This window comes from Cupressus sempervirens, chromosome 2, assembly GCF_028749045.1.
Source record: "Cupressus sempervirens isolate cs-2001-9-10 chromosome 2, ASM2874904v1, whole genome shotgun sequence".
Taxonomy (NCBI): Eukaryota; Viridiplantae; Streptophyta; class Pinopsida; order Cupressales; family Cupressaceae; genus Cupressus; species Cupressus sempervirens.
Window position 1 is genome coordinate 147798882 of NC_143119.1, and position 26205 is coordinate 147825086.

At 37.3% G+C, this 26205-nt stretch overlaps 1 protein-coding gene across 1 annotated transcript in view; it reads left to right on the plus strand.

The window, feature by feature from the left end:
* Positions 1 to 26205, plus strand: part of LOC149571472 (uncharacterized) — a 103161-nt gene that overhangs the window by 13022 nt on the left and 63934 nt on the right. Inside the window, exons 2-4 of the mRNA XM_089812986.1 lie at positions 11367 to 11777; positions 12042 to 12094; positions 12243 to 12289. Of these exons, the coding sequence (XP_089669112.1) occupies positions 11367 to 11777; positions 12042 to 12094; positions 12243 to 12289 (511 nt within the window). The remainder of the gene's footprint in view (positions 1 to 11366; positions 11778 to 12041; positions 12095 to 12242; positions 12290 to 26205) is intronic.

Below are 26205 nucleotides of genomic sequence, written 5' to 3' on the forward strand. Positions count from 1 at the left end.
TAAGGAATCGCATCAACGAGTGCATCGTCTCCTTTTTTTCTTAGGTTATGTATCATTCACAAGTTATTCGCATTTTAAGCTGTGCCTTTTCAATGCAAGAACTTTTTATTTTTATTTTTTATATTCATCATTTTCGAAATGCAGTAGTAACATAAGCTCGATTGCGTATCTGAGAAGCATCGGCTCTGCTCTCTTTTCTTTATGTATGACAAGGCCCTATCTATGTAAATCGGGTGTATGCCCGTAGGGACAAACTTGCTATAATTCCTTTAGAAAGGAATGCTCAGCAAATGTTAATGCATAGCATTTTTTATGTTGGGTAAGATCTGCTATATCTTTAGCTTGAAGTATCTTCTGATTTCTCTGGTACTTGATATTTACCAGCTATGGTTAAATTTAGAATGGTTCTCACAAGCAAATCTGATTAATAAGAATCTCATGATTACTAGCAGTCTCCTAGGATGCACCCAAGGTCAGTATCGCCAAGTGTAAATGGGTGAAGAGGAGAGGTATTCCTGCAAGAAAATAAACTATTATTCAATGTCTTAATTATAAGAACATTTAAAGGAAGAACTTGCTTAAGTCCAAGTCAGCTCATGGTTGTCCAAGATATAATCGGTTGTCAAGTTGAGCAGTGGTGATCGGGTTGTCCAATGCCCACCTAAGTCCTTGGCCAAGGTAGACTAGAGGGATGCTTGCGACAAATGATCACTAGAGGTCAGGAGTGCTAGCTGATAGAGGGAAGGTTGACTGAGGAATTCCTCAGCCTTGTCTATTGCTTAGCCGACACTCTTAACACCAATATGCTTAGGATGGCAAGACTATGGTGTCCCAAGCCTAACCCAGGGTAGGGAGGGCCTTGCTCATAAGAGATTGTGTGGGGATATGTCAAGGTTCGTGGTTGGGAGGTTAAGCCTATGTCAATGCTTCTACTCTTTGCCAAATGCCAAGGCTTGCATAACACACCGTCAGTTATTTCAGTTCATGTATGAAATCCTAAATCTTTTACTTGTACGTACCTTTATATTACTTTGAAATGTATAGTCGTAAATATGGTTAAATTGATTTTTTTCTTTTAGAAATGTAATCGTAGAAGTCAGTATGGAAGTTAATTTAGTTGTTTTTCATATGAAATGGATATAGTTGTTATTTAAATTTGGATTTATAGCTTGTATAATTCAGAAATAGTTTTATTTCTGTATGATGTATTGTTTCTAAATTACTTCATGTCATTCTATTATGATATTCAATTATAATCTTAGAATATGTTCTTTACTTTCAGCGTAGTAAAATGGTATATTACACTCACAAGCCAAGCCACTGCCTTAGAAGGCCCTATATCTATCATAATTAGCCTACGAGGATCATAGTAATAGGCTAATCTCTCAAACTTTGATGTTGGCAAAAATGGCGACATTATATTATTGTAAAAGCATACAATAATGCTACAATTTTTTTTTTCAAAACATTCTAACAATAGCCTTTTTATCATAAAGTTGTAAACCCCTGACATTCTAGCTCATACATCTTAAACTCGTGTTTTAGAAGATATTTAAAACCTTTAGATAGTCTTTCAAAGAAACGAGTTGTGTTTGCCTCTTCTTTCTATTTAGTTCTTTTCTATCCTTTCCAAATCTCTAGAAATATCCCTTTCTTGACTTCGTTACCTTTTTCTTCTCCAACAATCAACTTTGTGTGTCCACACCCCATCATAAATGAGTAAACACAACATGAGGGAAAATCGTCTTAACCTAAGACTTCATGATTTTCCCATTGATGTGATGAGGAGGGAGAAGATAAACAACCCTAAACACCAAAATACACGACCACTACCTTCTTCGAGACAAGAGACTCTTCCTTGCTCCACATTTAATGGTTAGGGACCCTACTTGACTCACCATGGTTCCCCTTGTCTCTTCCAAACACAATGACATTTTAGGGCTTTCTTAGGACAGCCAAGGCTCCTAACAAGTGCCTTACTTGACACTACAATGATCTCAACAAATCCACCATGTTGACTACACATGCTCTTATGCATTCAGACTTGTTTATGGGGTTTCGATGACATTATAGGCTTATGCTTACCCTAGACTTCAAACAGTTTGGATTCCATTTGATTTGGATCAAAAGAACTTGGACTAGACCAACAAATCCTAACCCACAAACTGTTTAATGATACTTGCTTCACAAAAGGCCTAAAACTCTAGTAGTCCTACCTAATGGGTATTTAGCCTTTAGCTTTTGATCTCTTAATCTCTTGTCCAAACACACAATCTTTTGAGATATCCTTTTGGGAGCACTATAACATATTTCAGAACCAAACCTCAAACAACTTCCCTGATGGGGCAATGCACACTGTCCTCATAGATTTAATTGCACAATTAGGCCTCCAATTGCAAGGCAACCCTATCACCAACACTTGCTCCTGTCTAAATTCCACTTGGAACACCTTGTCCTAGATGCAATGATATCAAAATCAACTATGGTTGGCATCCAAACCCCTTACATTGCACTGTCTCACAACTTCACCCCCTTAACCATTTTGGGCCTATCACATATGAATGCCAGGCCTAGGGCTTGACCACAAAATTAGCCATACTTTAGACTGGTCAGAGATTTTGGAAATCTGAAAGCACATATAGTATCCTATCATCCCTCACGGTTTCAAAATGTTTAATTGGACGATGATAGGTTAAAACTCATTCTTCTACCAAACCCTAGGTTGGTGAGGGTTACAAACCACTTAGTAGCAAATTGTTTGCCAAATGCACAAATCAAAACAAAAAGACTTCAAACCAATTGCAAAAGTTTGCTAAAACAAAGAGCTATCAGGATCTACAAGTTGATTGTCTCTCCCAATCTGTACAAGCCGTACAATTTACAGAATACACATGAAATTGCAGGAAAAACTCCAAAATCTCCTTTATTGCTGTGGCCAAATTTCATCATTTTGACTTGCCTCGACCCCATGAGGCTTAAATAGACTCAATTTAACTAATTGAACCATCCCCAATTACTTTTTGAATCAAATGACTGTTGATAAAAAAGTTGCTCTTAGGCATTAACAAAATGCAAAGGTGTCATAACAACATTGTGACAACTTTTACAACTTTTAGCATTTGACCTTATGGCCATCCTATGACCTCAAATTGCTTAGATTTTCCATGCATATGCCAAAATTGACTCAATAATGAAGTTTTACCCTTGGTCTTACTACTTTGACCCAATTGATCATAGTTGACCAAATATCCTTAATTAGTCCTTATGAATAGTTTTGGGCTCGTTTGGCATTACAAATTCCTTCATCTTATTACATCTTACAAATCAGTGACCCTGTGGGCCATATTGCAATCACCCTAGTCTACATGCATGCCAAATTGGTTTTGGCTTATGGATGGTCCATTGGTGATTCTACACCAAGACGATGTTGCAATCTGGCAATCTATGTCAGCAACAAGGCAAAATTGTCAATGCCATATCAAGTGGATTAAGAAATAACAAATATCAGTGGAGTTTAGTTAACCTGTGGTTAATTCCAAGAGGTGTGATTCATTCAAAAGATTAATTTAGGGCCAAAAGACATGAAGGTAAGGGACAACCACTTAGAAACTGGTATTTGTAGGAAGGGCCATACCTCTTCATCCACTGAGAAAGTATAACAATCAATATAGATCGCAAGTGAGGGGATCGCCACATATTAAGCATCTACAACTAGTAATAAAAGAATACAAATCTAGATTGGGAAAATATCATTGTGAGCAACATATACAACCAAGATCAGACCTATAATAGATCGGATCTAGAGTTATTATACCAAACAGCTAATAGCATTAATAACTTAGTGGTATATGTTTAGCATACACACTATAAGTTAGTATTAATGATATAATCTCTTATATTTATATTGAAATTAAAAACCATATATGTGAACATGAAGCTGTGTGCAACCTCACAAGCAATCTTATAGGGAAGGAAAGGGAAGGAGGTGTAGGAAGTATAGCAGCTATAAGACCACAATCTAAGTAGGCCAACTCGAGTGGATGTCCAATGTGCCTGCTACTAGGGCGAAGAGGGCGAGTGTTTGCTCTTGGACTGTAAAGCCCCCTATTGTGATCTCTCCCAACTCTATGATGATTGTTTACTAAAATTGTGTTGTGGCCCTCAAAAAGTCTAACGGAGAAGTAAGGAAGTAAAGGAAGAAGAAAACAAGGAGGATTAAGCTCCGCAATCTCAAATAGCCAAGGAGGACGACCCCAAATGGACATTCCGTAAAGAAAGCCACACGCTACTAGTTTTAATTACTCCTTTTGTAGCTATTGTTTTTCATGTAATCAGTATGGTGTCAAAGCATTATAATTTAGAGTGCATATTAGAAATGATTATAGATTTGCAGAGAGGAACTTCAATTCATTTGCCTCTCAATGTATCAGAACATCATATGTTATAAGTGTAACAACTTTGGGCACATAGCTAAGTCCTATACATGTACCTTTTTTATACTGTCAAAACAAAATAAGAAAGCTGATGTTCATGACACAAAGAATGAACCAAACAAGGTTTGGAAGAAGGAGTAGGAGACAAAGGGGAGATATATGCTTGTACAAGCCGTTTACATGCTCAAGATGAGAGAAACCAATGATATGTTGACAACAAATGGTCAATTCACATGATTGACGACAGCATCAAATGCCTCTCTTTGAAGGTGAATGAAGGAATGCTAAAACTCAGAGACAATGCTACAACAAACATAATAGGCAAAGGTACATTTAGTTTGGACAATGGAAGAACCAAAACAAAAGATGTTTTATATGTTGAAGGACTAAAGCATAATCTAATGAATGTGAGTCAAATGTGCGAGAAAGAGCACTCTTTACATTTCATTCTAGAGGATGCAAAATTATGAATGATAGAAAACTGATAGCCAATGCCTACATAACATATGGAAAGCTCTACATTCTCAATGAAATCAAAAGTGAAGATTGTGACATGGGGCAAGAAAGTGAGAGTTGGCTGTGGCACAAGAGATTTTTACTCCTAAATTTTGAAAATATTACAAAGAATAGCAAAAATCAAGCTGCAAGAGACATGCCAAATATAACGAAGCCATCAAATACTATTTGCAAATAGTGTCAATATGGCAAAGGAACAATAGCAATTTTAAAATCGAATGAATTTTCTACATCAAATCCTTTGGAACTTAGTGACACTAATTTCTGTGGGCCCACAAGGGCCAAAATCTTACGAGGTGAGTGCCATTTCATGTTGTTAATTGATGATTATTCTAGGATGACATTGGTAGCATCTCTTAAAAAAAAACGCATTATAGAAGGTTTAAGGTATTCAAAGACTTAGTAGAGATTGAAACTTGAGCTGAGCTGAAGCTCAAGTGCCTTAGGTTCGATAAACGAGGAGAATTTACATCAAATGTGTTTGAAGAACACTATGAAAGGCATGGCATATGGAGATGATATTCAATTGCATGAACTTCATGACCAAATGGAGTAGTGTAGAGAAAGAGTAAAACCATATAAGCTTTGGCAAGAACCATGCTCAATTCAAACTAGTGGACATGTTTTGGAAAGAAGCGGTTCATACAGCTGTATACATTTCCAATCAAGCTCAAATCAAAGTAAAAATAAGATTTCGGATGAACTTTTGAAGGAAAGTCTTGCATCAGTAAAGTATTTCAAGGTTTTCGGAAGTTAATGCTATTTAAGGAGGGATAAAGAAGTTCTGGGTAAATCTTAGTTCAGATATGATGAAGATATTTTCCTTGGACATTCCACAAGAATCAAAGCATATAAATGCTATAACGAGAGATTACATAGTTGTTGAAAGTGCAACTACGAGAGTTGATGAAGAAAGGCATCATAAGGAGATAATAAAAGAGACTGATTATTAGAAGGAAGAAACATGCAAAGAAGAGATGCAATGTCCCCATTTTCATGAGCATTGGAGTTTTAAGGATTAGCCTATTATTGTGTCCCTCGTAGTCTAATTATTTTGGATAGAGGGATTTTTGAGGTAGAGGTTTTTTAAATGGAGGTTCTTATCTTCTCTAAGATTCCATATGTTCCAATTTGGTCTTCGTTTGGCTCTTACTATTTATAGTACACCTGGGTTGATTGAGAAGGGTCCTTTCTATTTTTAGTAAGACAGTCATACTGATAGAGGATGTAGTGGTTGACTCCTTGGTTTAGATAAAATTGAGAAATAATGAGTATTTATGGAGTTATGGTATTCTAATTATTAATAAAGTAACACTTTATTAAATTATTAATTATTAATCTTTAAATGCATAATATGAAGTTTCATGGGCACTTTATATTCAGTTGAGCCATGACCCTTCATTTAAGTGACTTTAAGTGCAATTAATGATTTTAATATTTGTAGCCCATTTATTAATGTACTTTATATTGTCAACAAGAAAATATAAAGTATGTTTTAAATGATTATTGAAAACATTACTTTTGAGGGTCCATTTATTAAAGCATTCAATAAAGTTGGAAAAAAAGACTTCATGTCATTTTAAATGATTTGAAGTGCACGTGAAGCAAATAGAACCAAGTGGGAGAAAACATATAAAGGCTCTTCATGGAAATGATTTCATATTGCAATAGATGAATTTTTCTTGTGTTTTTGTGAAGACTTGGAGTTTCCAAGGGTTTCAGCATTTGCTTGAAGAATTGAGAATTCTTCCATGTTTCTGCAGCCATTTGAGTTGCTGAAATATCCAGCAAATTTGGCCTTCAAGTGAGCTCCATCGAGGAATTCTTTTCGTGCTTAAAAGTGAATTCTTTCATCTAGGGTTTGAAGGATTGGAAGGTATATCTACACTAGACCTAGAGATTCATTCTTGGCAGCTGTTCTATATCAGATTTAACTATTCAATAGCTGCTGCAGTACCCATAAATAGTGATGCTACAGTATTTCAAATAGTAGCTGCTACAGTAATTTCCTCTTGACACGTGGGGTTTATATCAAGCAATGGTTAAAGTTTGTCAAGTGCAGATTACATACTTGTTGGAGAATATTTATGGGACTTTAATTGCCGGTTTGCAGTTCCAATTTTGTTTGTCATAATAGTTTTCAGACCTGCAGTTCATTCCAGGTTTCCATTCTTCATATATGAAAGTATTTACATTGTTATTGCTTGTATCTCTTTCAATTAAAGAAAGTTTGGAGTTGACACGCCAAGTGTTTGTGAAAATGCCCTTTGGCTGTAGATGTACATTTTACATGTAGAAACCATATGTTTGCATTCAAAAAAATAAAAAGGATTTGCTTTGGCATTCTAGTTCTTTGCCTGGATTTTTTAATAATCATTCGCAAGCATCTAAACCACATTCAAAACCATTTCAAGCAAGCAACAGCAATCTAAAAATAAATGACAATGAGAAAAAGGTTTCATGCAACGTGTTTGACAAAATGTCAAACATCTGAAAAATAAAGCAATTTGGTGTTTGCCAGAGTTGGAACCAGTAGGTGTTCTTGCAAGAGACAAAAACTAGATGCAGAATTGAAGAAGAGGAACAAGGTAATGCAATAACTTCATCAAAGGCACAACCCAAAACACTATCCCACTTTGTTTAAAATAACTCTCTTGAGGACTTGATTATCAGTGGCAAAGACATTGATTCAAATGAGACAAAGATTTGCAAATAGGGCTTAAAATGCAAATTTATGTTTGCTTTTGAAAATTGAGCCAAATTACTTTTCAAAAGTAAGTGAAGGCAAACATTGGATCAAGTCTATGGAGGAAGAATTGGATCAAATCAAGAAGAATGAGACTTGGGAGCTTTTCCCAAGGTCTAAGGATGAGAATATTATTGGGATCAAGTGGGTGTTTTGTAACAAGCAAAATGAAGATTGAGAAGTTGCAAGGAATAAATCAAGGCTTGCGCACAAAGGAATTGCATAATTTGAATGAATCGACTTTGAGGAAACATCTACTCATGTTGCAAGATTATAAACCATTAGAATGTTCCTAGCTCTTGAAAGTTTCAAGAATTTCAAAGTGTATTAGATGGACATCAAATCAACTTTTCTAAATGGAAATATTGAAGAAGTGTATATTGAATGACCTGAAGGATTTGTTCTATCAGAGATTGAGGATTATGTGTGTAGACTTAAGAAAGATCTATATGGACTAAAGCGAGCTCTAAGGGCTTGGTACTCAAGGTTAGACAAATATTTTCACGGACAATGTTTAAGAAGAGGAATGACAGGTAGTTATCTGTATATCAAGAGTGAAGGAGATACATAATCGATTGTTGTAGCATATGTCGATGACATCATTTTTGGAGGTAAAAGTGATGCAATGTGCCAAGATTTTGCTTCAATCATTCAAAAGGAATTTGAGATTTCAATGCTAGGTGAGCTATCTTTGTTTGATGATTTGTAAATTCCCCCCTTAGATAAAGGAATCTTCATTTCTGAAACCAAATTTGTTATAGAAACGTTGAAGAAGTTAAGTGTAATTCGATGAGTACTCCCATGGTTGCTGGTTGCAACTTGAGCAAAGATGATGAATCTCCCACTGCAAATCAAACCTTGTATAGATCCATGATTAAAAGTCTTCCATAGCTAAAAGTTAGAATCCCACCATTATGCAAGGAGTTTCTTTAGTAGTATGATTTCAGACAGTTTCAAAGGCAAGCCATGTTAATCTAGTCAAGAGAATATTGAAATATTTGGAGGGGGCTATGGATTTTGAATTGTCATATACAAGTAATAATTTCAGTTTTACATCATACATGGATGTCGATTGGGCTTGCAATATTGATGATAGAAAAAGCACCTGTGGAGACGTATTCTTCCTTGGCAGTTGTCTTATATCCTGGCTTAACAAGATAAGATAAGATGAATTTATTAATGTCCAACAAGAGACCAACAAAAGGGTCTAAAGGAATGAAAGAATACAGACAAGGCAAAAACCAACATCAGGAGCACCAAATGGTGTTTGGGGAAAAGAAAATAAGAAAGCAAAAGAGGAAGAACTACCAAGGCAAGGACTAAGGGTCCTTCCTAGGCATGAAGAAGTGCAGCACTGAAGGATATGGACTAGAGCGACTGCGATCCTTGGGCCATCTCTAAGTAACGCTGTTGAGTGAACCTGCTGCAGGGCCTCATTGATCTGGAATGGCATGAAACAAGCATTAGTCTCACTATCTACAAGAGGCAGAATAATAGCAGCAGCAACATATTCTACACGAGTTTTATGGACGAAAATGATATTAATGATATTAAAGTTGAGTATGAGCACCCTATTCCCATACTCTGCAACAAATACAAGTGCCATGAAATTTTTAAAGAAACCACTTATGCACTCTAGGACAATGCACATTCTTATCAAGTATATTACTTAAAGAGCAAGTACTTGAGCAACAAGTTAAGTTGGAATATGTTGGTAGAAAGGAGCTGATCACCGACATTTCTACAAAGCCTCTTTCAAAAGAGACCTTTGAGTACCTAAGAGACATATTGAGAGTTGTGTCACTCTCATCCATTTGCTAAGTTTTTCACAAGAAGCTTTAGTTCTGAGGGATCTATTCACTATCTTATTCAATTAGCCCTAGATACTCTTTGCCATTGATATCAAAAGGGGAGAAGTCAAGTTAGGGGGGGCTTTTCAGTAAGGGGGAGCACTTACTCAGAGAGTTGCAATCTAAAGAGTATGAGGCTGCCATCAATTACAAAGGGGGAGATTGTTAGATTAATTGTTGTTGATGTCAAAAGAGCAGATTTTATGCAACGTCAGATTACATCATTCAAGTTGATTAAATATCAAAATAAACAAAATTTATTTTAATATGCTGACCCCCTTCAAATTTTGGCACCCTTCCCAAGATGTTTAAGAACTGTAAAATAATTTTATATTATTTTGGTTGACCCCCTTTTGTGTTTTCTTCAAGAGGCTTATGTAGAGGAATGTGTTCAAGATGCAGATTGTGGAGAGAAGTTCAAAGAGTTTACAAGCTCAAGGAGTGCTAAAAGTGAAGAAGATATACATCTCAAAGAAAGACTGCTCTTCATGTAGGGAAAGTGTGCCAAGGTCACAAAGGCTTCTTCATGAGGGGTGCAAGAGGGACATAAGCCCAAAGTGTCAGGCAATTTGAAATAGGAAAAACAGAGATTATTTGTAAAGTTCTAAAGTGACTAGTTATTGTGAAGCATTTTCTGCTATCAAACTGAGTATTATCCCTAGGGGATTTGTTTTTCTGAGTTTTCATGTTTTTTCTCCTTTAATTTTCAGCACTGTAATTTCTCTGTGTTAAGTGATATTCGTTCCTCCTAAGAGCTTCCATTTGTATTATACCAGTAGAACAATAACAGTTCATTAAATTTATCTTGTTGCTGTTTCTGGATTTGGTTGTGTATATATTTTTTGCATCAACGTTTTGGATCACACTTTTTACACCTTAAGCTCTCTAATCATCCTGATGATGGATCACAGAATGTGATCTGGAATGCTGATGCAAAAAGCAAACGGACAAAACAAAATCAAAATGAAATCCACAACAAGAATAACAGTTCATGTTCAAGTGAAGTTTACATTACAGCTTTGGAGTATACAGGTCAAAGAGCTTTCGTGTGTGAGTGTTGGAATATTGCTTCTTGTATTTTTTCTGACCCTCCTTATATAGCCTACTCTGCACATGTTCCTTAATCACTTGTTTTGTATCTTTAATTGTCACTTCATCATACATATATATTATAAACTGTCATGCATTCACTGTGTGTCCTATTTTTTGTGTTTTCTTTAATCTCTTAAACATTCTGGTGCAACTTACTGTCTATAGAAAATCTTATTCAAATTATTCTAAATATTGTCTTTTTATGGATATTTAATTCTTTGTATATTTCATCACCACTTCACTTTATTCACAACTCTATTCTATATATCTGAGAATAATACAATATAATGCCTTAAATGTAATATATAGTCTAATACTAGTTCACCCTATCCATAATCTTTCCTATATTCTGTCTAGTCTAGTCTGAGTGGAGTATACATTGTTTGGTTATATATAACCTATTCACAACCTTTCAGGTGTTCTATTATATTGTTATTAACTTATTATTTTTAATGAAATTGTAATTCTTTATAGATACACATATACTGACATACATACAGAAACACACTCGTATATACATACATACCCACATACAAGGACATACATACATACATACTGACAGAAATACACTGAGATGTACATACAGACACACACACACACACACATACATATATTTGGTCACCCACACATATATACTTACATATAGACACACACACACACATACATAAATTCAATTAGAAAACTCTTTGTGCAGTTTGGCTAACCATATTTGTGAAATTTACTGGACAGATGCTGTCACCTTGCAATCATCCTTCCAGAATTGTGAGGTTGTGAAGTTCTTGTGTCCTGTGTATAATGGCAGAAAGTTACCAAAGTTTGTGCGCCTAAGGAATGACAAACTTTCTTCGAGATGGAATACTGGATTGCAACTAGCAGGCCTGAGAGCCTCCAAATCTGGGTATACAATAATTCAAAGACCTTTTGTCGTGAAGTGTGTTGCTACAAGTTTGGAACTGGATAAGACCCTACCTGATTTACAAGAAGAGAAGATGAATTATACCAATGAATTGCAGAGCTCACTGGAGCAGGTTTCTATAGATGATCTAAAAGAAAGAGATTCTAGGCTTAATGAAACAAAAATGAAAACTAGGTCAAATGAAGGAAGGGTAGCATGGAACAAAGGGAAAAAGCACAGTCCAGGTAATTTCCAATGTAAATTATATTTGTTTCATGATTTTGTAGATTGAGTGCATAGCTTGGATAACTTTGGCTCTAAGTATTGAAGAGCTGCATCATGAAATTGGTTTCTTTTTTTCTTTGTCGAGGATTCTTCTTAGTTCCATTGTGAGAATCTATCAGTGACTGAAATGAGTCATTTTGGTCTGTCTTTTGAATTGTGTTGGTGTACGAAAATATCTCCATTTTGCATGGTATATTTCTGGAATGGATTTTGCTCCGATGCAGAAACTATTGCCCGAATAAGGGAGAGAACCAAATTGGCGATGCAAGACCCCAAGGTGATGTCATGTAAGAATTAATATATGTCTTTATTGGTCTTAGATTGAATAGTGGTGTAAGCTGTCTTTAATAATGCCAAAAGTATTTTATTGTGTGAATCTACAATTAATATACCTCTTTTTAATGTGATGATGCTTGGATTTGCAGGTAAGAAAGAAACTTGAAGAATATAACAGTCGTGCACGCTCCCATAGGTAGCTTTTTAATCCTACTATAGTAGCCTATAGGTGTTTCTGTGTAAATCATGTTAAATACAAATTTTTAAACTTCCGCCTAGCTCTTTTTTAATCAAATAAATGTCTTTGTGGATGAGTCTAAATTTGCTTCTATGTGATGAAACTGGTTAGTTTCTATAATCAACTGACCATGGTAAGTTTGAAGTTTGATGGCAGTTGAGATCTCCCATGGATTTTTGGCATTTTTGTTTTACCATAGGAATTATAATATAGGATGAAGTCATATAAATTGTATAATGTTCCCTTTCTGGATTGCTCTATATTTTTCCCTATAATTACAATTTCAATAAAATAGGGAACATAGTAATGTTAGAGATATAACTTTACCTGAAAGGATGTAAAGCAAAGATAAATCCTTTTTGAGATCCTACAATCATGTTAGACAAATATTGAAGATCAAGTTCATAAGATCAACCATTACTAGGGTTAAAGAACATATATTCATAATTATCTGTCATAACAAATCTAATTTATTATTTGGGTTCAATCATAATAGATCTTGGACAAATAAAACACAATATTGGAGTGCCTATAGAAACAGTGGGCATCCACACGAGGATAGTTACATGCCAGCCTTTCTGCATAAGCAGCAGCGCATCCTCCTAGGGATAGAGCATAAATGGAGGATCCGGGTATCGTTTCTCGCTTAGAACAACTCTGCATGGCCCCAGAACCTTAAAGGGCCCCTACGGGCGCCCTACTATTCTAAAGGGAGGGACCCACGTCTTAAGGCTGGTGGGAAGTAAAGGTAGTATATTGTTGATTGCTGGAACGGGCAAGACAATCTTTATGCAGGCCTCTGCTTCCCCCTCGGGGGGTATCCGGCTATACCCAAAGGGATCCTGGTGCAGTTAGTGGACATTGGCCCTACAACTCTATGGGGTGGGGCAGAGGGGCAGATTGCATTTCAGAATGAGCTACGGGGATTTCTATGGCCCCCAAAAGATGCTTACATGACACGTTATCTTCCCCGCACTAACTAGTTAGAGGTAGAGCCAGTATGTTCTATCGGTAAGGCAGAAAGCAGTGGGTGGTATAATTGTAGTGGCATTATCCCACGGTGCATCACTAGTTCTAGCAGATTAGGTAGTCCTCATTATCCCAGGTAGTCCTCACCCACGGTTAGAGCAGCATGTTATAGCTGCCCACCGATAAGTAGTAATGTGGGATATTGGAACCATCTTGTTGGGTGTACTATTATTGGTCACCAACTACTGGAGAATGCCTATAAAATGGTAGGGGTTGGGTGGGATCAGTGCCCATAGAATAGTAGGGACACACTAGGCTTAAGAGTGGATATAGTAATCTTTGGGCGAAGTCTGTTCACAAGAGGCTGGCATTTATATTATTGGTTGCCACAGCTAATCACCAGGTCCAGTTTATATAAAATTGAATTCATGTATTTTGTATTTCAGCCTGTAGCCAATTAAATAGATTACATTTTATCTCTATTAAGAGCCTGTAAGCAAATTCAGGAGACTGGAATAATAAACTGCAAGTTGGTGTTTAGTAAGTTGAATTTTTTTAATCATTTCAATTTTTAGGCTTCACCATCGGACTTTTTTTTAGCTATATTAAAAGAAGAAAACAAATCCATGTATTGAAAGATTGATTTGAACAGAAGAACAGATTCTCACAGAATCGTTTACTAGCTTGCCTAAAACCGAGTTGTGTGTGTGAAGTTTGAAATTGAATTAGTTGGAAAATAGCATCGCATTGATCTGAATATTTATGAATTTCCAAGCTAAACATACTGAGAAAAAACTATCAGTCAGCATTCTGATGTCTAATTAAGCTATAGCCAGTTCAGGGTTATTACAGTTCAGAATTTGAGGAGGGATCTTTAGGAGTTGCGAAGGCTACTCTCATTCGAGGTTGTCACAATATTCAACATTTGGTGGGAGCAATTGCGGAAAACCTGACTACTATCTATAAGGCTCCCAAGCCTAAGAGCTGACTGAATGAATGAAGGTGAGGGAACCGCCGAATTGCCCAAGGAAAACTGGTAGGGAAGCTGGAACATTCCTTACTGTAAATAATAGTCCTTTCCCCGCCCCTGATGGTAAGGGCACCGAGGCCCGAACCGCCCTATAGATATTAGGGGGGAGGCCTGGCTAAAAGAATAATGGGGTTGCCTATAATTTTATGGCTTCCTATATTTCAATAATCGTACCTTCCCTTTCGGCCGAAGCCCCTTCTATATTATTGGTGCCCGAACCGGAAGATCTTGGGACTACCCTTACCGGGTAAAAGAAAGAATGGGTTGTTGTGTATTATTATCATTAAGGCTCAATAACTGCTCATTCCTGTCTCCCTTAAAATGGTAGGCAATCTGACCTACTAAGCACCCCCTACAATTCTATGGCCTCTCCCGAGGTCTCCAATAGATGGAGAATCTATTTGGGGGTGGGGCAGCTATGGATATAGTTTAGTTGGGCCCCTATCTATCATTCATTGCCTATTGTATCGGTATCGGATTGCCCTTCCCCCCCTATAGATAAATTGAACTCATCGGATGGATGCATCATATTACTGTACCTATAGAAATTGTAGGGAGTCAATTACCACTCTACACGTGACATGGTCAAGAACAGCGGCCTATTATTTATTGCCGGCAGCAACTATATCCACTGCCATTACGGAAGCAGGGTGAAAAATGTCGGAACCTTAGGGTTAGCCGCAGGCTGATGCCATGTTGAAGGCTGATTCCCCATGAACACCCTGCCCCCTACTATTTTAAGGGCCTCCCACTCACCCCCTGGCGAATAGTAGGGCTTAAATGGATTATAGGCCTAAAGGGCCAAGCATAAAGTGTGTGCCAATTCTAATGGTAGGGGCCCTTTTCCAATTCTGCCCTTGCTCCCTCTGCTGTAGTGTGCCTTATAAATAGTAGGCTACCTCTGCTTCTCCCGCTACAACTATAACTCAAATTGTTCTATTGGTTCGCCTATAGATAGTAGGGTGAATCAACAGGTTCCGAACCCCGGCTACAAGCTCTACCTATGACCGTGCGCCCATAAAATTGTAGGGTGCATGGCGGGTTCGTTATGCTACCCTGGTTATGCTGCTACCTTTGATGCCTCTCGATATGGATCTTTATCTGGGTCTTGATCTTTATATGGATTGTCGATCTGTATCTGCTTCAACTGCTGCTAGGTAAAGAACATATACTCGGTCAACCACCTTGTTCAACCACCTATGCCCATGCTTTGCTACAGCGGTCGGCAATATGGAACACCTGGCTCTGCCTTTGCCACCCTTGCCATAGATAGAGTAGGGGCCCCTGGCACCTCTATAGCTGTCTTTTCCTTCGTTGTCTCTATCTTTGCTGGCGCGATTGCTACTTTCAGTTAGGCAACATAAGCAGGGAGGCCATTAGAATAGTAGGGACAGGCTGGACAATCAGCCTGCCTCATATATTTGCAGCTGCGAACCAAGTGCAGCAGCCCTACTATTCTAAAGGGGCTCCCTACTATTCTAAAGGGGCGACCAGAGGATACAGAGAAATGCAGAGAGCTACTATTGTCCGTGTCAATATCTCTGTCTCACATAAAGAAGGACGTCAAGATCCCTATGCCCTCAAGATCCCTATGCCCTCCAAATTGGAACTGGGTGGAACACCAGAATTATGCAATTCTCCATCCATCAAGATGCCTTACCTTATAATAGTAGGGGTAGGGCAGCTTGACGAGTATTACTTTCAAATCAATTGATTCCCCGTAGGGATCATTTGGATTCTCGCGCAGTTCACAGGGATTGCACGGAGTGGGTGTTTGTTTTTAAACCCGAATAGGACATGGAGCTCACGTCTATTATCATCACATACGTATCAACAGCATTCCTGATTCTTATTACGGGATGAGGAAAGGAAAAGGCTCTCTTTCTCAATGCCTGTGCATGCAGACTAAGGCGCAGGCCTATGCTTTTTCTGCACCATCATGCGCACTGACCTCGCCGATAGATACTACACACTGAACCTGGCCTAGGGACCCATATGGGACAGGAATGATGCAGAGATAGAGCTAGGTGAAGCCTAAAAATTGAAATGATTAAAACAATTCAACTTACTAAACACCAACTTGCAGTTTATTATTCCAGTCTCCTGAATTTGCTTACAGGCTCTTAATAGAGATAAAATGTAATCTATTTAATTGGCTACAGGCTGAAATACAAAATACATTAATTCAATTTTATATAAACTGGACCTGGTGATTAGCTGTGACAACCAATAATATAAATGCCGGCCTCTTGTGAACAGACTTCGCCCAAAGATGACACTAAGAGGCCTTCTTGCCACCCAACGCTGGTCTCCAAAATTAAATTGCAAGACATACAAATCAAGTGCAGGCCCTCAGGCAAGAATCACAACCCAAAGGTGCTCCAGCAAGTGTGATTGCAAGTATTATGGAGATCAGACACAGCCTTATTTTCCAGTTCGCAGGGCACATAAAGTAATTGGGCTGACCTGGTTTGTGATTGCAGGTCAAATCTGGGCAGCTACAGTCTGAATTAAATCAAACTGCAAAGCCTGAATGTCAGCCGCATGGATCCAGAAGAAAATTGCAGGCCTGATTATTGTATTTTCCAACCCCAACAATGAATGCAAATACCTGGGAATAATCGCAGGCTTTGAGAGCAAGACGCTAGCCATCACGCGGGTCACAATATAGACTGGAACGTTTTAATAATGGGAAATCACTGCAATTAGACGGACAACAGCCTGTGTAATTCCAAACCATCCTTCTGTCATTGAATGCAGGTATCAATAATGTCTCCAGTTCCCTCACAAATGCAGTCAATCAACTTCAGCAATAAAATCTCCTTAGGCACAATATGGAACAGTAGGAGAAATTAGCAAATTGTTTACCTCAGCACAATTTGTAAGATGCAATTTTAGAAATTGATCCACAATACTTCAGCTGTGGAATTAGTGCAGGACTCAAAACTCCAAACCTTTATACCTCAGTAAGGGCATAAAAAATCAGAATCTCAGAAATGTCACCAAGACAACAAAAGCAAATAAGATAATCAATCCAATGCTTTTTCCAATGAAATGAGCTCGTATTTATAATCCCTCATTGACAAAAGTTTCCCAAAAGAACTCAATTCCAAAAACTTTACCAAGACAACTCTTTCTAATTAATATCTTTTAATGACATTATTATAATAAAATTTCATTATAATAATGTGACTTTAATAATTAATTAATAAATATGAGCTCTGTTAAGAATATTAACCAAGATAAACCTACAGGTCTGACAGTACAAATCGTACTTCCTCGTAATAGTGATATATCTCTAGTGTTGGCATTTAATGATATATATATCTCTCCTATAGGTGCCTAGTTAGAAAGGGTTATGTCCCTTGAGGGACATACCCTTTAGAAAGGATATATAAGTAGGTTGTAAATGCAGATTATAGGACACACAGTTACAGCAGTCTGCTCCTATAAGCATTTTATATCCTGCAATTTATATCTGAGATTCTCTATCACAATAGAAGGTTAAATATTCAGTATTGTATCTGCATTATGATAAGCACTAATTTCGTCAATATTCATACTACTTAAAAGATCATTCTCAGCATATAAGATTGGATTAAAAGTCTGATTAAGAGATAAGGATTTAGCAGAAACTTTACATGGTATCAGAGCTCTGGTAATCGAACTTAGGCTCTGCTAAATTTCAGTAATCAGACTTTGTACACATCAAGCAACAATCTTCTATCTTCCATGGCTTACACAATCAGACTTGAGGACAGGTTTGATAGGAAAGAGCACTTTGAAGCCTGGAAGTTTAGAATCATGATGATTCTTGAAGAGAACAATGTAAAACATTTCATTGATGGAGCATCCAAACAACCCCTAGTTGAAACCTCACAAATCTATCTGGAGTAGAGGAAATAGAAAAGCTATTCAAATCATCTTAGATGGAGTTAAAAATGATATTGTACCTATGCTTACAAAACATCAAACTGCCTTTGATATAATGAATGCATTACGAAATGCCTATGAAGTAAACAATGTAACCAGGGTTCTTGCACTAAAAAGACAACTAAATCATATTCAGATAAAGAAAGGAGAATCGATAAGTTCTTACTTCTTAAGAGTTGTCGGCATTAGATATGAACTATCAAACATAGGAACCTTTATTAGTGACACAAAATTAACACTTATGGCTATAGATGGATTGCCAGATTCATGGGAGACATTTGCACAAGGAAGAAGTGCCAGAGATCAGCTCCTGAACATTAACAAACTCAAGAATGATTGTCTTCAAGAGGAATCTAGAAAACTAAAGAAAGGAGGGAAACCAAAAGTATAAGATGAAGAACTTCACGTTCTTAATACAAACTCCTATAAAGGCAAGAAGAAGCATTTCAAGAAGAAAAAGGGAAATCAAAAGAATGGAAAGCCCAAGAAAGATCTATCTAAAATAAAGTGTTTCAAATGTGAAAAATTTGGACACTATAGATCTAATTGTCCTGAAAATTCCAAACAACATGCAAATTATACAAATATCATCAGAGAAGAAGATACTTATGATCCTGAGAACCGTGTTTTGTATTCCTCTCTATCAAATGAAATTTCAAATAAAGCATGGGTAATTGATAGTGGATCTTCTAGACATATAACGGGATACAAAGAAACTCTAGATTCTTTATCAGAGAAGGTTAATGGTGAAGTTACCATTGGTGATAACTCAGCACACTCCGTTGAAGGAATTGGAAATTGTACTTTGAAACTAAAATCAGGAAATACTCTTCTTCTTAAAGGTGTATTCTATGTACTAGGGATTAAAAGAAACCTAATCTCAATTACAACACTTGAAGATGATGGACACAATGTTGCATTCGTGGCCAAGAACTCTTCCATCAAGAAAGCAAAGTTAATTGGTCAAAGAAAGGGATATTTGTATGAATTGAATATAGAATCTAGTCGATCCATTTAAGCCCTAGTCCACGAAGTTGAAGATTCAAATGAAATATGGCACAAAAGATTAGGGCATCTAAATTTTAAAATTTTATCAACTATGGAAAAGATGGTTATTGGATTACTCAAATTAAATAAAGACCACCCTAGTATTGTATTTGCAAAGGGTGTGCTCTAGGTAAAAGCACCAGAACTCCCTTTCATGATAGTACTAGGAAAACAAATAATGCACTAGAATTAATTAATTCAGATTTATGTGGACCTATGTTTGTTCCTTCTCTTGGAGGATTTTGGTATTATATCTTGTTCATAGATGACTTCTCTAGGAAAACATGGATTTACTTTTTAAAATGCAAGGAATCAAAAGAAATCCTACAAAGATTTAAAGAATTCAAAGCATTAACTAAAAATTTTTCAGTACATAAAATTAAAGCCCTTAGAACTGATAATGGAGGAGAATATACCTCAGACTTGTTTAAAGGGGTTTGTAAAGAATCAGGGATTAAGAGGGAGTACACTGTTCCTTATAACTTAGAGCAAAACGGGGTAGTAGAAAAAAGAATAGGACAATCATAAAAGCTGCTAGGGCTATGATTTTTGACCAAAACCTAGAATATTATCTTTGGGTAGAAGCCTCTTGTACTGCTGTATATATTCAAAACAGAAGTCCTCACTCCTATCTTAAAGATAAAACACCTGAAGAAGTATTTACTAAAGTAAAACCCAATATAAGTCATCTTAGAATTTTTGGATGTCCTGTATATATCCATGTTCCAAAAGAAAAGAGAACCAAGTTAGAACCCTCTAGGAGGAAAGGTATTTTTGTGGGGTATAGTGAAACTTCTAAAGCATATAGGATTTTCATACCTGGACAGAAAACTATTGAACTTAGCAGAGATGTAATCTTTAAAGAAGATCTTGCATTCAAAAGAGCCATAAGTTCTGATGAACCTTCTCCTTTATCTAGTTTTGAAAGAAATAGTGAATCTGGGTCCTAGAGGGAGACTTTAGAAGAAATCGAAGATGAAATTCAAAATATGAACCTTGAAGAAAATTCAAATAAAAGACCACTTTGGGCCATTAAAATAGTTGAAGCAGCTCAAGACTTTGCTGCATCTTCCGGAACAGTCAGAGAAAGCAAAAGACCTAAAAGATTCTCTAGTTATACAACTAACCTAAGTGATTTATTCAAAATAGAGCCAACCAATCCCTCTGTGCTATTAAACATACAGCTTGGAAAGAAGCTATGACAGAAGAATACCAATCTATCATGAAAAATGATGTTTGGGAAATTGTTCCAAGACCTAAAGGAAAATCTGTTGTTTCTTCCAAGTGGATATTTAAAATAAAGCATGCTGCTGATGGTAGTATTGAGAAGTATAAAGCCAGATTTGTAGCAAGAGGATTTTCTCAAAAAGAAGGGATTGATTATGAAATTTTTTTTGCTCCTGTTGCCAGATATACCTCCATAAGAGCAGTCTTAGCAATTGCCACATCAAAGGGATGGAAGGTACATCAGATGGATGTGAAAAAAACATTCCTAAATGGAAAGATTTTAGAAGAAGTATATTTGGAGCAACCTGAAGGATTTGAAACTCATGATCCTAACGCTTTTGTTTGCAGGCTCAAGAAAGCTCTCTATGGGCTTAAATAGGCTCTTAGGGCCTGGTACGAAAGAGTTGATAAATATCTCACCAGCTTAGGATTCTTCAAGAATGAAGCTGATCCAAATTTATATTATAAAAGAGATAAAGATGATATGATAATTCTGATACTGTATGTTGATGATCTACTAATAACAGGTGACGATCATCTCATAGATCAGTGCAAGAAAGATCTAACTAGAGAATTTGAGATGAAAGATCTGGGACTCCTTCATTACTTCCTAGGATTGGAAGTACAGCAGAATTCTGACAGTATCATACTAAATCAAGGGAAGTATACATCAGATATTTTAAAGAAATTTGGAAGGTGGAATTGCAAACCTTTGTCATCTCCAATGGAGACTAATCTACATAAACTTAAGGAAGCAACTGCAGAATCGCCATCCATAGATTCTATTCTCTATAGATAGATGATTGGGTCTCTTATGTACTTAGTAAATACAAGACTAGATATTTGCTATGCAGTTAATGCCTTAAGTTAGCTTATGTGTGAACCGAAGGAGATTCACCTAGTCGCAGTTAAACGCATTATGAGATACTTACAAGGCACTCTTAATCTCGGTGTAATGGACACCCAGAAATGTCCAAAAGCTGAACCAAGGCTGAAATTATATTAATGCTGAGAATGCTGTAATCAATTACAAAGAGTTGTATTCCAAAGGCCAAACCTTAAGGGAATGACGTCTAGAATGTTACAACAGAGAATGAACGTCCTCTATTGCCAAAAGAAGGGAGTGTGATTCACACATCCAAGCTCTTATCAAATGCAAGTCATAATCATCCGATGATCAGCAATGAAACTTTCAGCCCTATTTATTCTTTTCTTCATCCATCTGGAAGGAACTAAACATTAATTAATTGCAAGAGCTAGAAGCTTCTCCTTCTAATAATTAATGCATACCCCAGAAATTCCTCCTTGGCAATAATTAATTAAATCACAAGAGGCTTTCATCCTTCGAATAATTAATACATGCTCTAGAAGCTACTCCCTTTAAATTAATTAAATACAAAGTCACCTATAATTTTTAATTGAATGACTTTATAAGAAATTAATTTAATTTCTTCTTATCCTCCACTTAGACTTTGGAGAACGTGAGAGCTAAAAGATGGGATCATTACAAATCCGCCCTCCTTGAAATTGCTTGTCCTCAAGCAATTAAGTAACATAATGAACTCCAACCTCCACCTTGATCCCAATTGAAGTAATATGTGATATCCATATGGAAGTTAAATCAGCTGCAAACCTGCATCATCAGGACCAACCCCTATAGCCTAGCATTCAAAACTTGTGCTGATGAAGTCAGAGTGTCACCATAAGGCAACTCCATAGAAGATCTATGAAACGTCTTCTTCCCTGTATCCATCCACATAATATATATTGGATTGGAATGCATATTATCACTATCATGCATTGGAAAAGATGTAGCTGCAGGTGAACCATATGTACTCATGCTAACTGTATCAACAATAGGTGTTGCCGCATCGAAATATATGGACATTGGAACAACATTAACTGCTGCAACAGAAAACTGAACCGAATTTGTAGTTGATGAAAACTCATAATCATCAACATGTGTGGCTTCATTAGAAAATACATCAACCACTGCATTTATACCATTAAACTCCTTATTGGATGGTTCAACTGACACATAAGTGGCTGTTGATATGATAGTATCCTCATGTTCTCCTAATTCCACTATTACTGCAGCACCATCTCTCGACAAAGCTTCATATGTGGTCTCTTGACTTTGCACACATGTCTCTATTGACTCTGCTGAAATGCCCGCATCACCAACATTATAGCTGGCTGGCTCTATACATGTCTTGATCCCACCCGAGGAATCAACTACCTTCTGCTCTGGAGCAACATACAAATCGTCAATGTTGATGCCCATCTTTCTAGCCATAAGTTGCAACATCATATCCATTTGTCTATTCTGCTCCTGTTGCATCATATCCATTCGCCTATTTTGCTCCCGTTGCATCATATTCTGCTCCTGATGCATCCGCTGCCCCTCCTCTAATGTACCTAGTAATCTGAATATTACATTTTCTTGATCTGGACTGATATACATTTTGTCAAACACTTTTCCCTCTATCCGACTATCTATAAGATCTCCACAGGATGGCAGGACTTATGGCTCTGATACCACTGTAATGGACACCCAGAAATGCCCAAAAGCTGAACCAAGGCTGAAATTATATTAATGCTGAGAATGCTGTAATCAATTACAAAGAGTTGTATTCCAAAGGCCAAACCCTAAGGGAATGACGTCTAGAATGTTACAACAGAGAATGAACGTCTTCTATTTCCAAAAGAAGGGAGTGTGATTCACTGTAATGTCCCCTCTTTAGTTCGACATGACATTGATCATGGATTTTGTCTATTCCAGACTCTCGTAGGCAAATGGTGTGGAGAGAGAGTCAATTCTGCGGATCAGATGGTCATACCTTGCTCTTGAAGAAGTGTTAAGAGGTTATATTTTATTATTATGTGTTATTAGGGCCTACATGTTATAATTTTAAGTTGAGTTGCACTTTTTATTTTATAAAATTACTTTATTACAAAAAGTGCATTGTAATGAGATTTTATAAAGGATGTTTCTAGAAGTTCTAGCAACTTCTTAGAAAAGTGAATAAATAGAGGGCTGGGCCTCTCATTTTGGACATGCTTGGATTTGAGATTTCTTCTACTTCTTCTATTGTGGAGCAAATTTGTAGTCTCTTGGGTCTGCAAATTATTATTTGATCTTTGGGAACGAATCACTCCCTTGGATTGACGACTTTGAGGGTGTGAAATATCCCCTGAATTGTTGCATTTGAGGAGTTGGTAATTCAGCCATCTCATTTGGACTTCATTGAGATTCAGTTATAAGGGTTTACTTGGGTTGGAATAAGGGTTTCAGTTGTGCCCTAGCATTTGTGGATTGATTAACAGGGTTTGAAGACACAGTTGTGCATTATTTTCAGACTGCCAGTCCAAGGTTTGGACCCACGTTTTTGCTCATAACTCCTAATTGGCTTGACGGATGAATTTCATATTTTAGGGGGTTATTCAGCAACCCTAGGCGCCCAGATTTATTGCTTTTGGAGTGACAAAAAAATGCTACAATATTTTTATCTAGCAGCCGTACCAGGCCGTGCTTGTACGGCCCTGTCAGTTGGGCAGCAGCAGCGATTTTGTGAGTCGGTTTGGGGCAGATTGTGAGGTCTTCGTGTGGCATTAATTCAGCATTCATATCCAGCAAAATTGGAGCTATTCCAGGTGCACAAACTGAAGTTTTGATTGCCAAAATATTGCATGTCATTGCATAAATAGTTATTTCCAGTCATTAATACCTGTTGTAAAAGTTTCGTCGTTTGCATTCCAAATCTGAACTGGGTTATTGTTCATGTCATAACATTGCATTGTCAAGAGCTTGATGTATTAGAAGTGCATAGTTGTGACAGTCTCTCATTGTAATCAGTTCTATTTGCTGTCATAAAAATCAGAATTGCATTGGACTTCATATTTGAGTTTCATATTGTCATCTATCTCTTAGATTGGTAGTGTTATAATCTGGAATTGTTGTTCATACATTATTGGCATCATATATTGAGGTTTCGTTGTACAACAATTAATAATATTGCAACCTTATTCAGTTACATGCCAACTGTTTGACAAAATTCCTAAGTCCAGTTTGAGGGATTCAGTGGCCTTTATAGTAAGGGTCATTACAGTGGTATCAGAGCTATAAGTCCTGCCATCCTGTGGAGGTCTTATAGGGAATTTGGAACAGCTGGATAGAAGGAAAAGTGTTTGACGAAATGTCAAAACACTAAAATCAGAACATTTATGTTTGAGCATGCGACAAAGGCTTTATAATTTCCGCAATACCAAAGCAAGACAAGATAGGATTTCAGACCTGCAGAGCGAACAGTCTAGCTCATCTGTACAGGTGGACATAGAATCCAGTCATATAGACACAGGGGAGGTATTCTTTGATCAAGACTACGACTACAATATGGATAGAGGCGGGAATGCCGGTCCAGATCAGCGAGAGGAAAGATTTTTACAGTTATTAGACACCTTGGCACAGGGACAGCGATTAGCCGAACAAAGAGCACAGGAACAGAATCAGAGAATGGAGCTTATGATGCAGATGATGGCTCGTCAAATGGGGTTGAACGCTAACATAGGTGGAGGAAATAATCAGAATGGTAACAATCAGAATGGGAATAATCAGGATGGGATACATAATGGAGGCGAACAAATTGGGAACAATTTCGGTCATGCACCCCAGCAAGCTAGGACAGTGAGTTTGAGACCTATGATTCCCACGTTCCTTCCTAGAGCTCCAGAGCAGCCAATACCAGAACCCCAGATCACTGACATACAGGATCAGCTGAGGAGAGATTGGGAAGCAGGAGGTCCAGATTTTACAGCTGCAATCACCTTTAGAGAGTATATGGATGTGCGGATGAAGCATATGCCCCGTGGACATGACAGGACTCAGAGCTATGAGCTACGAAAGAAAGTAGGGAAACTTCAGTTACCATATTATGATGGCTCGGGGAAGTCTACAGCAAGAGCTTGGGTTCAAAAACTTGACACATACTTTCGATTGAACCCTATGTTTGAGGAAGAAGCTATTAAGTATGCAGCAATTCACCTGGATGGGTTAGCACACGAGTGGTGGCATCATGGTATGATCACTATGGGTCATGCACACATTACCTCATATGTGGAGTTTACGGAGAGACTGATTGAACGTTTTGATAAGAAGGATCCAGAACTCCATTTCAAGGAGTTAGCTCAGCTTAAACAATGGGGATCATTGGAAACATACATTTCAGAGTTTCAGAAACTTGCAGTGTTAGTAACAGATGTATCTGAACGGAGGCTATTGGTTTTATTTATGGATGGGCTAGTTGATCCGTTGAGAGGGTGGATTAAAGCTCTCAACCCTCCCACTTTGCAGGAAGCCATTAAGAAAGCTCGTGACATGGATTCCTCTTCAGCTTCTAAAAATAAATTCCAAGCAAAGAGTTTCCCTTCAGGAAAAGATAGGGACATGAAACCCTTTCATAGAGAGACACAACTACCTAAGGAGGAAAGTAAGAGGTTGGACAAGGAGACACTTGATGACTTGCGTAGGAAGAAGCTATGCTTCTATTGCAAAGGCCCGTATGAGTATGGCCATGACTGTCCTATGAGGCCAAAAGGGAAGACCAACCGAGCAATGTGGGCTTATTACGAAGGTTCAGATTCAGATAGTTCAGAACATCATGATGAGGAT